The sequence below is a fragment of the Anabrus simplex genome, chromosome 1 (assembly GCF_040414725.1).
Source record: "Anabrus simplex isolate iqAnaSimp1 chromosome 1, ASM4041472v1, whole genome shotgun sequence".
NCBI lineage: Eukaryota > Metazoa > Arthropoda > Insecta > Orthoptera > Tettigoniidae > Anabrus > Anabrus simplex.
In genome coordinates, this window is record NC_090265.1 from 1,061,919,679 (window position 1) to 1,061,933,894 (window position 14,216).

A 14,216-nucleotide genomic window follows, 5' to 3' on the forward strand; every position below is an offset into this window, starting at 1 on the left:
TTGATGACCATGAATACTGGTCGAAACCAGTACTGGTACCAATTTTAATTAAATAGCCATGTATACTTACATTCCTTATTATAATAGTATTGACAGGTGGAACCATTATATATATCTTCTTTTAACTTAATATTGAACTCACTTCAATACAGAACAATATGAAATTCTTATCTCTTAAGTAAAAGCCACAAGGGAAAAAGAAAAAGGAAAAAAAACCACTTACTGAGAAACTAGAAGCTTTCACACGAAGATGCGTGTTTAGGCAATACATTCCTCCTAAATCAAACAAATGCACCATACAAATATATGTTCTTGTGGATGCAAAGGTTCTCTACTCTTATAATCTAGGGATCTATGCCGGAAAACAACCTGAAGGTGTTCATAACATCAGCAATAAACCAACAGATGTAGTCAGAAGGCTGTAGAGTATATGTGGAACAGGGCATAATATTACAGCAGACAACTGATTTTCAGACATAAGCTTGCTCTTTAGCTACGAAAGAAAAGGCTATTGTGCGTAGGCACTTTGAAAAAAAAACCAAGGAGCAACGTCCTGTCGAATTTATGTCTGCTATAAATAGACCAGAAGGATCAATTTTCTTTGGCTTCAGGGAAGAGGTGACTATTGATTCTTATGTACCCAGGAAATAAAAGGTTGTGGTTCTCATATCGTCTTTGTATTATGACGATGCCATAGACTTGACGACAGGCCCACAGGAAAACCCAGAAATTGTGATATTTTTACAATGGGCCAAAATCAGGAGTCAATGTTGTGGATAAAATGTCTGCCATATACAATGTAGCGCACTCTTCATGGCACTGGCCATTGGTAGTTTTTATGGAATGCTCAATATCTGTGGAATAAATTTTTAGATAATCTTCATGGGCAACAAGAATGAAATAAAAACTGGCACACTTTTCCTGAAGAGATTATTTGCTGGATTGGTAAGTGAACATCGTCGGAGGAGGAGAGAAACTATACAAGGGTCATATAAGCCAGCAGATTAAAATTCTACTGAAGGAAACAAGAAAGAAGAACTGGGAACACAGAAGCAATATTTCATGTGCCAGAATGAGTCAAAACGCACAAGGTTGACAGAGTACACATGCAGAAAATGTCAGATGTATGTGTGTCTGAAACACGCTGAAATAATCTGTACATCTTGTGTGAAGTGAGTGATGGCTAATGAACATGATATGTTAATGTAAAGAGATCAATGTCTCTAATTGCATTCTCTTTTAACTTCTTCTTCTTTTTCTCCTTCATCATCCATTCCCTTTTCCTGATTCTCTCTGGGTAGGGTAGTATACAAAGCCCTCCACCTTACTCAATCTTTCCACCATTCTTCTTCTAGTATTTTATTGCTATCGACTCTTCTATTTACAATACAGTCCGCAACACAGCTCTTCCATCTCATTCTAGGCCGTCCCCTACGCCTGTTTCCAGTCTCTGTATCCATGAATGTTCTCTTTGGTAATCTCTCTCCTGGCATTCTCATCATGTGTCCAAACCATTTTAGCTTTGGTATATCAATCTCTTCTTGAAGTTTACACACTCCCACGCTTCTCGTTATTTCCTCATTTCGCATTCTATCTCGTCTTGTCTTTCCCTGTATGCTCCTCAAAAAAACCTCATTTCAGCTGCTTGTATCTTACTTTGGTTCCGCTTAGTCAATGTCCAGGCTGTTGAAGCATAGGTCAGCTTAGGTTTATAATAGGACGAGTATAAAACCTTCTTGCACTTCATGGGTGCATCTTTGTTCCATACAATGTCTCTCACACACTGGTAGAAACTTGCAGACTGCTGTATTCTTAAATCAATTTCTGTATCCAAATTTCTATCTTGTGACATCACGCTGTCCAAATATTTAAAAAAATTTACTACTGCAAGAGGTTCATTTCCTATTTTTATCACTCCCCTGGATTCTCTGTTACCTCTCGCCATGATCAAAGTCTTGCTCTTCGCAGTTCTAATCTTCATTCCAAAATTTCTTATCTCCTCATTTCATAAATCAACTTGTACTTCCTCTTCATTATCTCCCCAAACTACAGTGATATTAGCAAAGAGCATAGACTTTACTTGCTCACCCATCATCATCTTGATATTATGTAGAGTTCTATCCATGATGATAATGAAGAGTAAGGGAGACAGTACACTTCCCTGTCTTAATCCTGTCTCAACTCTGAACCATTCTGTTTGACCCACTTTGGTTCTAACATAGCTTTTGCAATTTTGATACAATGCTATTACCATCTGCATTGTTTCATTCCCAATCTGTGCCTCTGTCAATGTTTTCCATACAGATTCCTTGGGACTGTCATATGTCTTTCCAGTATCTAGAAACGTTACTACCATGTCCTTCCCATATTCCCAATACCTTTCCATCATTTGACGCAATGTAAATATTGGTCCAAAGGTGGACCTGCCTCTTCTGAATTCACACTGGTGTTCTACCAATTTTCCCTCTACTCTGTCTCTTATTTGTTTATCCAAGATTCTTTCAAGGATCTTAGATGTATGAAGTATCAGTTTCACTCCTCTGTAATTTTCACATTGCTTCCCTTTCTTGAAAATTGGTATAATGACCCTTTCATCCAATCTTATGGAACATTCTTTTCTCTCCATATCACTCTGAAGAGTCTGTACAACCACTATAGACTAACTGGTCCTGTTGCTATTATAATTTCTATAGTGACCTCATCTTCCGTATACCTGGCCTCGTTTCATTCTTTTAGTGGCCCACTCAATCGCTTAGAACACATGTACATATTATTGAGTCTGTTATATTGTAGGATGAGTACTGTGTGTGTATGTTTTCATGTAAACAAATTATTTGCTGAAAACTATTAATATATGCCTTGTAAAATGTGTATCGCAAATATGGACAATTCAGCTTGGACGCTTATTGTGGTTACGAACGCGAACTGGTATTTTCTAAGTTATGCGCGTATTAGGCTGTGGTGTTTATTATTTCTGTATGTCCTTGATATATTTATTATTTAGAAATGGGCTTATCAAACTCTCTGAAAGTTAGCAAATGCCATAAACGTTTTGGCAACGCCGTACCAGTGCCTGACAGATACATCGACACTTTCATTTGTACGTAGGATGTACTTTGGTCATCACTAACTTGTTTGTTGTTAATATACTGAAACCTCTCCTTACAAACACCTCTAAGATGTGGACAGGAATTTATGTCCTGATGAGTTGCGGGATGGCCTGCGGAATGCAATAGTGCTTGCGAGAGCGATAATGCAGGTGATGCAGTGACAATGTGGACGGGGCCAACTGCAAGCAAAACAATAGCCGGGAAATTGATGAGGCCTGTGGTAACGAAGCTCCTCGAAGAGCCTGGAAGTTGATTAACAATGGACTAGGCACCCAGAATGATATGGATGTGGAAACTACTAGAATCTTCTATGGGCCTTTATAAAGAGTGCAACTGGTGCTCGCAAGTCAGTCTGTAGTCAGTCTTAAGTGAGTCAGTTTTGAGTGTGTTATTCAAGAGTGAAAGTAAGCTATACAAGATGGTTACGAGTCCGTAACGAGTCATTTGTTGGGATTTAGTCCGTCAAACAGCTATGCAGGGTTCAGCAAGGCTTGTTATTGTGAACTGTTATGGAATGATGCTACGCTGTGTGAAGCCGTGTGGAGAACAGGAGTGTGCCATACTGATGTTGGTGTGTATGTGTTAGTGTATGTTAAGTTCGTGAGTTAAAACTGTGTCGAGTGGAAAACTCCAATGTGAGTGAACTTGTGATTAACTGTAAATGATAGTTGAGTAAATTTAGTGTGAATAGTAAGACACGCAACATCTCTGTGTAATGGTTGTCGTTCTAAGAACCTTGATAAAATTCAGTAGTAGGGTTTGTACCCATAGTTTATTTCTGGCATGAAGAGAGACTGGTTAACATTAATAAAAATGCATGTTTAAATGCTTTTCATATATTAAAAAAGGGATATGTTGTGTTTCAAGTGTCTCTACTTCTAACTTGCTCATGGGGGCATCTGCAAATGTAAGAGTACCTTACACAATATTTTACACTAACCAATATGAAATTTATGCAGCATGATGATAAAAAATTGAAATCTCTTAAAATCTGATGAAACTGAGGAAACATTACACTGAGGTAGTTACTGGCGTAAGTTATATAAAAACTGATATTCTGACTTCAGTGGTTTTCAGACACATATTGCAGCTATCATTGAGTGCATGTTTGAATTGATTAAAAAAAATTCTTTGTTATTTGTTGTAACTTTTACATCATTAACAATTATATGTATCTTTTTATGATTGAAGGAATTGAAGATTGTCAAGACTGAAGGAGAAAAGCTTGGGATGCATATCAAAGGTGGGCTGAGAGGTCACCGAGGAAATCCATTAGATCGCAACGATGAAGGAGTGTTTATCTCAAAAATCAACTCTGGTGGAGCTGCTAGAAGAGATGGTAGACTCAAAGTAAGTTAACAGGACTACTTCTTGAATTTTCAGAAGTGAATTTGCTTTCTTATGATTTACGTTTTTATGGGTTTTTCTGTGGTTTCTCATTTTCACACCTGACAAATGCTGGGGCTGTACCTTAATTAAGGCCACAGGTGCTTCCTTCCCACTCTCTGTCCTTTCCTATCCTATTGTCACCATAAGACCTATCTGTGTCTGTGTGACGTAAAGCCAATTTTATATATTTTAAAATAATGATCAATGAAATTAAGGAAATAGCAAAAATCAGAAGAATGTCCGTTCTTACACCACTATTTCAACATCATCATAGAAGAAGTCATTGAAGAATGTATTGCAGTTTTGAAAGATAACATAAAAGGAATGTTAAAACATATACTGCAGCATCATTGCAGATTCAAAGAAAGATACAGATCTGGTGCTGAGGATATTGAAGGAGGCTCTTTAAAAATAGAAACTTAAAATTGATACAAAGAAGTACACCAATAAAAAGTACACCATAAACAATAATAGGAAATGCATAACCGGAGAAAGTAAACAAATTCTGCCACCTTAATACCAGAAGTAAATCAAAAGAAAAAAGCTTTGGTAACAAAAGCATTCCAATCGAAAACATTCCTTCTCACGAACAAAAATATGAGAATTAAAGTAAGGAAGTCGTTTGTAAAATCCTATATTTGGAGTATGCTTACACATGGAAGAGAGATGTGGACTTTTAAGTGTACAAGAAAAAAGGAAGCTGGAAGCAGCAGAAATGTGATTCTATAGGAGAATGATCAGAAAACTTTAGATTGGTAGGATTAAAATTGAGGGAAAGATAAAATGGAGGAGTCTGGTAAAACTAAGTTGAGACAACACTGGATTCAACTAGGGTTCTATAACCATGGCACCACATTAGTTATTGCTTGTCTTTGTAGCTTATAAGTACAGAGAAAGTAAAATAGCTTTTTTTTTTTTTTTAATGTGACAGTGTCACGGCCATAGTAACCACACATATAGTTTAACTTTTTAAAGGTACAGTCAAAGGTTCCACCTTTACAATACTATACCTACACACTCTAGAAAAAAATCAAAGCCTGATTCTTAAAGATAACCCTCTGTGTATCCAGATTTACTAGATCAAGACTGGTTTATGAACTTGCAAAGGAGATTCAAGCTCGCTTTACCTTATACAGACCATTGGAAGAAACTCTTAGATGAAAGATTGGCCAAAAGTAATGATATTTGTACCGAATTCTATTCGACTGAAGCAACGATAAATAGAACTTGGACCAGTACAAACCAGGATCTCCACATTTTGTCAATTCTATGGCAATTCATGGATACCACTATAAACTCTGCAAAACTAAGATCTTTCATGAACCTGATGATAGTTGTGTGTGTGTGCACTGTGTGATTTGACTTGTCCTCGTTACCATGTTGTGGAATACTCTAAGCGAAATAGGCCTATAATAGACTTATGCTTAAAATGACATGCAATCGCTTTATATACACAAATTGTGTGCTCTATTAAATTTAATACAAAAATGTTTTTTGTTTAATTAGCAATTAACAAATATCTGTACATGTTTCGTCCTTCTTGGTGGACATCATCAGCCGAAATACTGTACTTTGTAAAGTAAGTAAAATAGACAAAGGCGAATACACATTAAAATACGATTTGGGTTACTGAAAGCATCTAAACAGTAGTGATGGCAATAAACAGAGAGGGACGACCAGCGAGCATCATGCTAGGAAACCATCCACTATAAAGTGTGGAAAGCTTTACATACCTCAGCAGTGTAATATCTCGAGATACACTAGCCACAAAGGAGGTGGCAAATAGAGTGCAGAAGAGCTCTTGCTTCTACCACCAAGTACGAACACTCCTCTGGAATCCCAGAGTACAAAAAAAAAATCAAAGCTGGTAATGTTCAACAAGGACAGCATATGTTAACTTGGAGAGACATGTGGCAGGGAAACAGATGGTGGGAAGACCAAGAACCTACTGGATGGACATCGTAAAGATGGACACTGCAGATCGGGGAAGGATACTGGAGGACGTCGTTAACAATAGAACGTATCTCAGTAAGACAGAATGGAAGAGGCTCACCAACAGTACCCAGGAAACTAGAACTGTAAGATGATGATGATGATGATGAATACGGCAAGTTAAAATGCATAATAAAATTTGAAGAATGTTCTTAAAATGCCGGGGCATATGCCATATAGTTTAATGTGGGATCTGAACCACAGGGTTTTGACTTCCTATTTAGACAGTCACACTTGCATTTTATTTGCTGGCTGTGTAGCTCAGACAGTAGAATGCTGGCCTTCTGAGCCCAACTTGGTGGGTTTGATCCTGGCTAAGTCCAGTGGTATTTGAAGGTTCTCAAATAAGTGGGCCACATGTTTGTAGATTTACTGGAAAATAAAACAATTCCTGTGGGACAAAATTCCTGCACCTCGGCATCTCAAAACCGTAAAAGTAGTTTGTGGGTTGTAATACCAAAACCATTATTAACACTTGCGTTAACCGGGATTCAGATTTGGATCACGACTGCTTTTGTAGGAATTCAGTGATGTCACTCAGGTTATTGTGCCCTGATATAAGTGAGCTGCATATGGGCAGACAATAATTAATTCTGTTACCATCTGAGTAACAATGTTTTCTGATTGAGATGTATTTTTTTTTGTTACAGGTAGGTATGAGGTTACTTGAAGTGAATGGAACATCATTACTAGGTGCCTCTCATCAGGAAGCTGTTAATGTGCTAAGGAGTTGTGGAAATGAGATCTCTCTTGTTGTCTGTAAAGGTTAGTATACACTGTGATATAATGCTTGGTGTTTGTAAATCAAATAGAATTGTATTGTAATCATAACTATTAATATTTCAGGATACGACAAAGCTGAAGTTGAAAGGTTAATAGCTGAAGGAAAGCTGACTCGAGATTCCAAGTCTATTTCACAGAGCGTTTCAAGCCTTGATAGGGATGACGAAGATACAGCAACCATTAGACAGGTGAAGTTAAGTTTTTAAATGAATATTTACTGTGTTACCTGACTTAATGATCACTTTATTTATTTATTTTTTTAGTGGACTTCTAAACAAAATGAATGTAACCTTATTGCTGTTCTCCAGACTACATCATCTGTTAAAACAAGGTTCACTGCTTTGTAATATGTGCCCAGCCTTATCCCATTATTGGTTAGTCTATTTTTCCACTCATGGATGATTTTTTAAGAACACAGTTGAAAAGAATGGGTGAAAGCCTTGATGAACACTGGTCTTAATCTCAAAGGATGTAGAAATTTTGCCCGTGAATGTCATTTTCTGTCCATCAGAGTTTTGTTTGATGTTGGAACAAGTCTTGTTGTCCATGCCCATCTCCTTGGGGAGATCAACAACACTGAATTGTTCGATTGAGTCATAGGCCTTATTAAAATCAACAAAAGACAGTGGCATATCTCTTCATTTAGCTGCCTATAAAATCGCGTCAAAAGGGCTTCAAAGTTGCATTGAACCTATTGTTGATCCACAAATTTTTGAATATCGAGCTGGTTACCATAAGACCTGTTCCTGCAGTAAACAGATCTTTTCACTAAAGAACATCACAAAATCAGATGTCTTGGTGCCAACCACATCTGCTTTATTGCCTTTTTTTCCTGGAGAGTATTAGAAAGGAACAAACAAGTGTCAAGTCATATACTGTATAGCTAAAATACCCATCCTTTGTAAGGATTGAAGTGGTTAATGACTCAGAGTGAAATATGAATCACTAAATATGAATCCTAAACCTATGCACACAATATTAAAAAGATAGAAACATGGAATATAGATATAATACGTCGATGACTATAATGAAAGTTGCTGAATAAACAAATTTCAGCCCACAGCAGATCTCAAATATGGATAAGCACACCTAGCACTCTCTGCAATACAATTTTAGCCTCCAAATCTTCCTGCAGAATGACACGCTCATTCCTCAGCAGGCTGGTTAACAAATGAACTACATTACATGAATGATGGCGAACGTGACTTCACGTGACCCGTACTTGAGTAGCCCATTCATTAGTGTAGGCAACAATAGCAGAAAAACAAGAAAGCTGAATTTTCTCTAAAACAGTTAGTTATGAAGAAAATGCATATTGTAGAACATTTAATTTCAAGGCCACATGATATACTTAATTTTTTGATAGGGTTAGCTCTTTACCTGTTATTTTAGTCGATATAGGGCAAAAATTTAACCAAATTGGTGACATACTCCTTATATGGTGACCAGATGCAAATAGATGAAAATAGAGGACAAAACTATTTAAAAAGGAGGAAAATGTCGGAAAAAAGAGCACACAAAAATCTTCCATTGAAAGTCTGAATTTGGACATATTCTGATTTTCCCGTACATAAACATTCATTTTTTACATATTATACAGTAAATTCTTTAAAATTTAAACAGTGAAACTAATTTACATAAGAGGATTTTCACATATTCTACTTTGAAACAGTTCCTATTATCCGTCCATCATACTGAAATCAATGAAAATAGTCTTTCTACATTTGCATTATGCCTAGGTATAGAAGAAGGCATTCTGCAAGTTTTAATAACTCTGAACTACAATCAACTGACTTACGTGAATCACAATACTTCACTCATTTCTGACTACAAGGTAACTTGTTAAATTCAGGGTCATTACCACTCTCATTCAGGAATTATTTGAAATTGCAGGACTGAACAAATTATTTCACATTATCAATTCGAAAGGATTTAGACTTATCTTGCAAATGCAGAAGACATTTTTCAACATCACAATAATCAGTATCACTTTTCAGCACCACCCATTTAAAACAGGCTATCCCGGTTATCTCCTGTCGCTTGTCACGCCAGCTGTCACACATTAACATAGCAGTGTTCTGAGGTATTGCTAAGAGAAAAGCATGCAACATACATAGTGGTAAATAGCATCTATTATCACAATACAAGGCATGCATAAAATAATATGTGGTGCATATCCGTAATCATATTTCTGCATATTGCTATGAAATCAATGATGCAGTCATGTAATGAATAATACTTGTAGAAACAAAGTAGTAAAACAGATTACTTCAAAATAAAGAGATTAACTAAAAATTTAAAAAAAAAGGAAAAAAAAAAAAGGAGAACATTTCGGTTTTTGTTTATAGAATCCACCCGCCGGACCCAGGCCAATGGTCTAAAAAGGACATAGATATAGGAACAAGGAAGGGATCATGTAATAGGATAAACACAATGGCGGGTCAGTGTGAGAGAATGTATAAGAGCTGATTACCACTACTCAGGAATAGTTTCTGAATCCCATGTATCATGAAAGAGTTAATTCCATCTTGGCAACAAAATTGGGACCAGCCATTTTCATAAGTTCGGCAGCTATGAAATCCGTGCCTGATGTAATTATTGCTAGGGAGAGATGCAATGATTTGGATAATTTCTTCTTGATTGATAGGAAGAGAATCAGGTGAAATGAAGGATGGACCAGAAATTGGAATCTTCGATGCTGGAGGAGGGTAGTTGAGTAAGGATTCAAATTATTGAGCTGGTCGTTCAGATTTGTGATGATTATTCAGAATAAAATTCCTGTCTCGTGGTGGAAGCGTAGGTGAAGAGTGGCTTGGCAGCTCTTAAGTTCTGATTTGAAAGTATGGTAGAAATCACAAGTGTTGTTCCTCATTAGGGTTTCTTTAATATTCTCAAGCTGAGCTTTTTCCTAACCAGGTTTGGCTTTATGGATCGCTTTAGCAGTCAGTTTATGTTGGGTGAGGAATTCTTAAATTTTTCCTGTCTCATTCCAGTGATTTCTTGATGGTTTCATCACAGTGTTTAGTCCACCATCGGTGTTTCTTTTTTCCTGCTAAACTGATTGTTAGAGTAGCAGCATCTTCAACCTTCTTGTAAATGTCTTTTCCACTTACATGATTCTAGAGAAACAGACTCTTTCTGGTGGTAATGAATGACCTTTTGATTTAACACTAGTTCGTTGATCCGAAATCTATGGATCTTCTGTGTTTGAGATCTGTGATCGATCTTTGGTACAAACCGCACACTCTAACTTTAGATAATGGTTGGAATCATTGTAAGTACTACTACTACATGCTGCGCCGTTCCCACGTCCAGGTCCAGTCGCATGAGATCCAGGCTAGCTCGAATATGATATCAATTTCTCAGTACATCAGATTTATGGGCTATGGGTTCTGCTTCAAGTAAAGATCACTGGGCTATACCAACAGATAAGCCTAACCTACATAGTGGACGTCTCCTACACGTAATGGTAATTCTAAATTCCCATGGAGGGAATTAGATATTTTTCCACCAATAGAGCATATCAAAAGTCAGATCAAAAATTAGATGTATGGCTTTTCAGGTGTTTGCTCTATTAACCAGCATTTCGTCTTAGGTCTGACACTAGACTCGTCAGAGTGGGATGCGTCCGACCCTACCCACTTATGCTGGGGTGTATGCAGGTGAACTTATCAGAAGCCTCTTATGTGGCACAGTCTGATAACTGCATACGGGAGATAAAACTCCACAATGGAATTAATGCCTGCCTAGCAATTCCAAATGGTAATTCTAAATTCCCATGGAGGGAATTAGATATTTTTCCACCAATAGAGCATATCAAAAATCAGATCAAAAATTAGATGTATGGCTTTTCAGGCGTTTGCTCTATTAACCAGCATTTCGTCTTAGGTCTGACACTAGACTCGTCAGAGTGGGATGTGTCAGACCCTACCCACTTATGCTGGGGTGTATAGATTGCCAACATTGTGTGGAAGTTAATTTCTTTCTTTCTTTCTTTCTTTCTTTCTTTTATATCCATTTGTTTCTGAAAATGGGTATATAAAACAAGAGTTATCTTAAAATATATCTTCACAATGCGAAATGATTTGTGAATATAATTTGAGTTCTTCCTTCGGAAATTGAGGTGGATTTATATCACAATCTCTTTAATTATTCAGGAACATGAAATGAAGAAGGAGCTTGTGGAGTGGGAACGTGAAGAACAGGAAAGGAAAGACAGGGAATTGGCAACTCTTCAGGGCCAGCAACAGCTAGTGTCACTGGCAGATGCTGCACGGGAGAAATCGACGCCTGAAAAGGTAAGTTTCACTGTTTTCAGGTTTGGAGGTTCTTGAGGTTCAGCTGTAGTTTTCAGATAAAGCATAACTTTTAGAACAGAAAGTGGCAGGTGTACACAATTAACTGTGGACTGCTACTGGTAACATCTGCAATATAGTGCAGCAAACAGTGGCCTGCATAACTACTGTCCGTTATCCATTAGGTCATTAGCACAGTTGCTGGTTGGATACTCAGTAAGCACCACCAGAGTTTAAGTGGTTATAGGGAAACAGCAAAAACTGAAGGCGGTATGAAGATGAGGCAAAATGAGGAACGAGGTAGCTTACCATTGCTTTCCTCACTGGGCCAGAAAAGGCTTTCGGAGCACAACTCGCCCTATGAGTAATTTCTATCATAACACTCAGACACATCAGTTGTGCTCCATATGTCATTACTCAGCACCACCCATACCTGAGCAGCTTCCATATTGTCACATCCATGGATGAGAATTGGACTTCAGTAGACGCTACGTTTTACTCCGGCCCGTGCCAAGAGACAGATGCAGAAATACTGGATCCATCAAGAAATAGCTTCAGGTGGACGGTATCTATCCATCTATTTATCTCTTTACTAGCTGATGTACCCGTGTTTCGCTATGGAATTCTACACTGTACACAGAATTGTAGGTCAGGTAGTGTACACGTTCTGACCAAGGCTGTAATAAATTGCATAGCTCTTAACGTTACCCTAGAAACGCGACAGAGAAATCACCAAACGTTTTTTCTCATATGAAGACTGCGTTAGGGAATATTCATTGTATGGTAGGCCCGCTTGCCTACCATCAGTCACAATCAGGTTGGGGAATTTCATTATAATGGCAGACACTCACTCTCCACCTGCATTTTTACATCCTCAGAAAGACTGTCTTAGTGGTTTTCCCAACTGAAATGAACGTAGGTCATTACAATGACGTCAGTAGGAATGGTGCGAGTAAAAGCAATGATTTCACATGAAATACTTGATCAAATGAAAAACAACACATTTTCTCACTTTTAACGAACAGTACTACGCTGCTGATCTAACAGTTCAAAGTCCCGGAGCTGGAATGACCAGGCCGCAGGGAGCCGTGATCCGTGAACACCCTTAGTAATTTTTTGGGGAGTGGGTTGGGGTGGGGTGTCGAATAGTCAGGAGTCCCAGGGTAAAAACTATGCCCTTTTACTAATCTGTTTCCTAGGAGTACCCGATGAGTCGGAAAATCTCAATTCACTGCACTGGTGGCAGAAAGATCTGACTTGGAGGCTAATTTTTCCTCCAAGCCAGAGGAGAAATCCCCTCTTCACTGCTAATTTTGAATAACATGAATGTAGAATTTAATAAAAGTGAAGAGGAAGAAGCTCATTTTAAGAAACGGCTCTTTTCAGGGTTGAATTTTGAGTTATTTAGCGAATTGTGGTGCTATAATTTGGAATATGCCTAAATAGTAATTCTAGACCAGGTCATACTACTACTACTACTACTACTACTACTACTACTACTACTACTACTACTACTACTATTACTACTACTACTACTACTACTACTATAGCTGGAATACTACGAAGAACCAATGTATTACGTACCAGCAGTACGGTAACAGAAAATGTATAAACCAGAGGAATGACATGGTAAAGAAGAAAGTTTTCTAACTCCTCAGCTATTTCCTGCCAATATTCAGTCAGGCTGTTATACTTGGTACGCAGCAGTAATCCCATCTATTGGATTTGAGCGGCAGCATAAGAGACAAAGAACATCACAACTAATAATGGTCAGTGTAATGTTATTGTTGATCATGTTATGGGCTTTCAATATTGTAGGCCTTCACGATTTTCTTCCAACTCTTAAATACCACTCTTATCATAGTCGGTACAGTAAAACTGAATAAGACATAAATGGTCGGAAATTGTGTTATCTATAACATTTTTATGTAGGTCTATCTATACTTTACGATGGGACCAATAACATAGGTATTTAAAAACTTAAATTTTAGACGCCTTCCCATAAACTACAATTTAATCCAGGCTGAATACAATTGTTTATAACTTAGACGGTAGTTTCTTATTCTCCGACTCTATTCTGTTAGCCCATTTTCTTGTGGCTCGGCGTCAATATGGACTTGGCAACAAAAATACAAATTCATTAATATCTGTGTTATCAATGCCTGTGCGGTAACAATGTATGACATAAATGATCAAAGATTTAATTCTATATAAGTCATGTAGTATTTATCGATTGGACCACTAATATAAATATTTGAGAATTAAATTGTAGGCCTTCCCCTGAACTACCATTTCACTTAGCCTGAGTAAAATGATTTATAGCCTAGATTGTACTGGCTCATCCCCCGACCTCACATACTGATTTTCATTAAATTCCCTTAAGCCGTTTTCTCGTGATGCGTATACATACATACGTACATACATACATACATACATACATACATACATACATACATACATACATACAGGCAGACAAACAGAAATTACGGAAAAGTAAAAAATGCATTTCCTTGTTACTGTGGACATGACGGATACAGAAATACCATTCTTTTCAAATTTTGAGCAATGTACAGACAAAACTCTTATTTTATATATATAGATATAAAAATGGATGGATGTTTGTGGGTATGCATGTTCCACATCTCCT

The 14,216-nt window shown here is 37.4% G+C and overlaps 1 protein-coding gene across 7 annotated transcripts in view; it reads left to right on the forward strand.

Annotated features, from left to right (window-relative positions):
* scrib (scribble) overlaps window positions 1-14,216 on the forward strand; it is an 884,084-nt gene that overhangs the window by 644,200 nt on the left and 225,668 nt on the right. For all 7 annotated transcript variants that reach the window (XR_011017587.1, XM_067137118.2, XM_068225382.1 and 4 more), the window contains 4 exons: window positions 4,302-4,460; window positions 7,142-7,256; window positions 7,338-7,462; window positions 11,432-11,572. Coding sequence is in view for 6 of the 7 variants with exons in the window: in XM_067137118.2 (XP_066993219.2) it covers window positions 4,302-4,460; window positions 7,142-7,256; window positions 7,338-7,462; window positions 11,432-11,572 (540 nt within the window). In the remaining variant the exon portion in view is untranslated. The remainder of the gene's footprint in view (window positions 1-4,301; window positions 4,461-7,141; window positions 7,257-7,337; window positions 7,463-11,431; window positions 11,573-14,216) is intronic.